Here is a 602-nt window from a genome sequence, read left to right as displayed (position 1 = left end):
CCAGCCCGCCGGCGACAAGAACGGCGGCGGCGGCGGCGGTGGCGGCGGCGGCGGCGGCAGCAGCAGCAGCAGCAGCAGCAGTAGCAGCAGCTGCGGCAGCGGCAGCTTCGACTGGCACCAGAGCGCCATGGCCAAGACGCTGCAGCAGGTGTCGCAGGGCCGCGCGCTGCCGGAGCCCAGCCTGTTCAGCACGGTGCAGCTGTACCGGCAGAGCAGCAAGCTCTACGGCTCCATCTTCACGGGCGCCAGCAAGTTCCGCTGCCGGGACTGCAGCGCCGCCTACGACACGCTGGTGGAGCTGACGGTGCACATGAACGAGACCGGCCACTACCGCGACGACAACCACGAGGCGGACAGCAACAACCCGAAGCGCTGGTCCAAGCCGCGCAAGCGCTCGCTGCTGGAGATGGAGGGCAAGGAGGACGCGCAGAAGGTGCTCAAGTGCATGTACTGCGGCCACTCGTTCGAGTCGCTGCAGGACCTGAGCGTGCACATGATCAAGACGAAACACTACCAGAAAGTGCCTCTCAAGGAGCCCGTCACGCCGGTCGCCGCCAAGGTCGTCCCCGCCGCGCGGAAGAAAGCGCCCCTGGAGCTGGAGC

The 602-nt window shown here is 68.1% G+C and overlaps 1 protein-coding gene across 1 annotated transcript in view; it reads left to right on the top strand.

The window, feature by feature from the left end:
- TSHZ3 (teashirt zinc finger homeobox 3) overlaps positions 1-602 on the top strand; it is a 12,127-nt gene that overhangs the window by 6,348 nt on the left and 5,177 nt on the right. The window contains 1 exon segment of the mRNA XM_025040802.1: positions 5-602. This exon segment is cut by the window's right edge and continues 2 nt beyond it. Within this exon segment, the coding sequence (XP_024896570.1) occupies positions 5-602 (598 nt within the window).

This window comes from Pteropus alecto, unplaced genomic scaffold (assembly GCF_000325575.1).
Source record: "Pteropus alecto unplaced genomic scaffold, ASM32557v1 scaffold89, whole genome shotgun sequence".
Taxonomy (NCBI): Eukaryota; Metazoa; Chordata; class Mammalia; order Chiroptera; family Pteropodidae; genus Pteropus; species Pteropus alecto.
The sequence above is the reverse complement of the archived record's forward strand: the minus strand, read 5'-3'. Positions and strand labels throughout refer to the sequence as shown.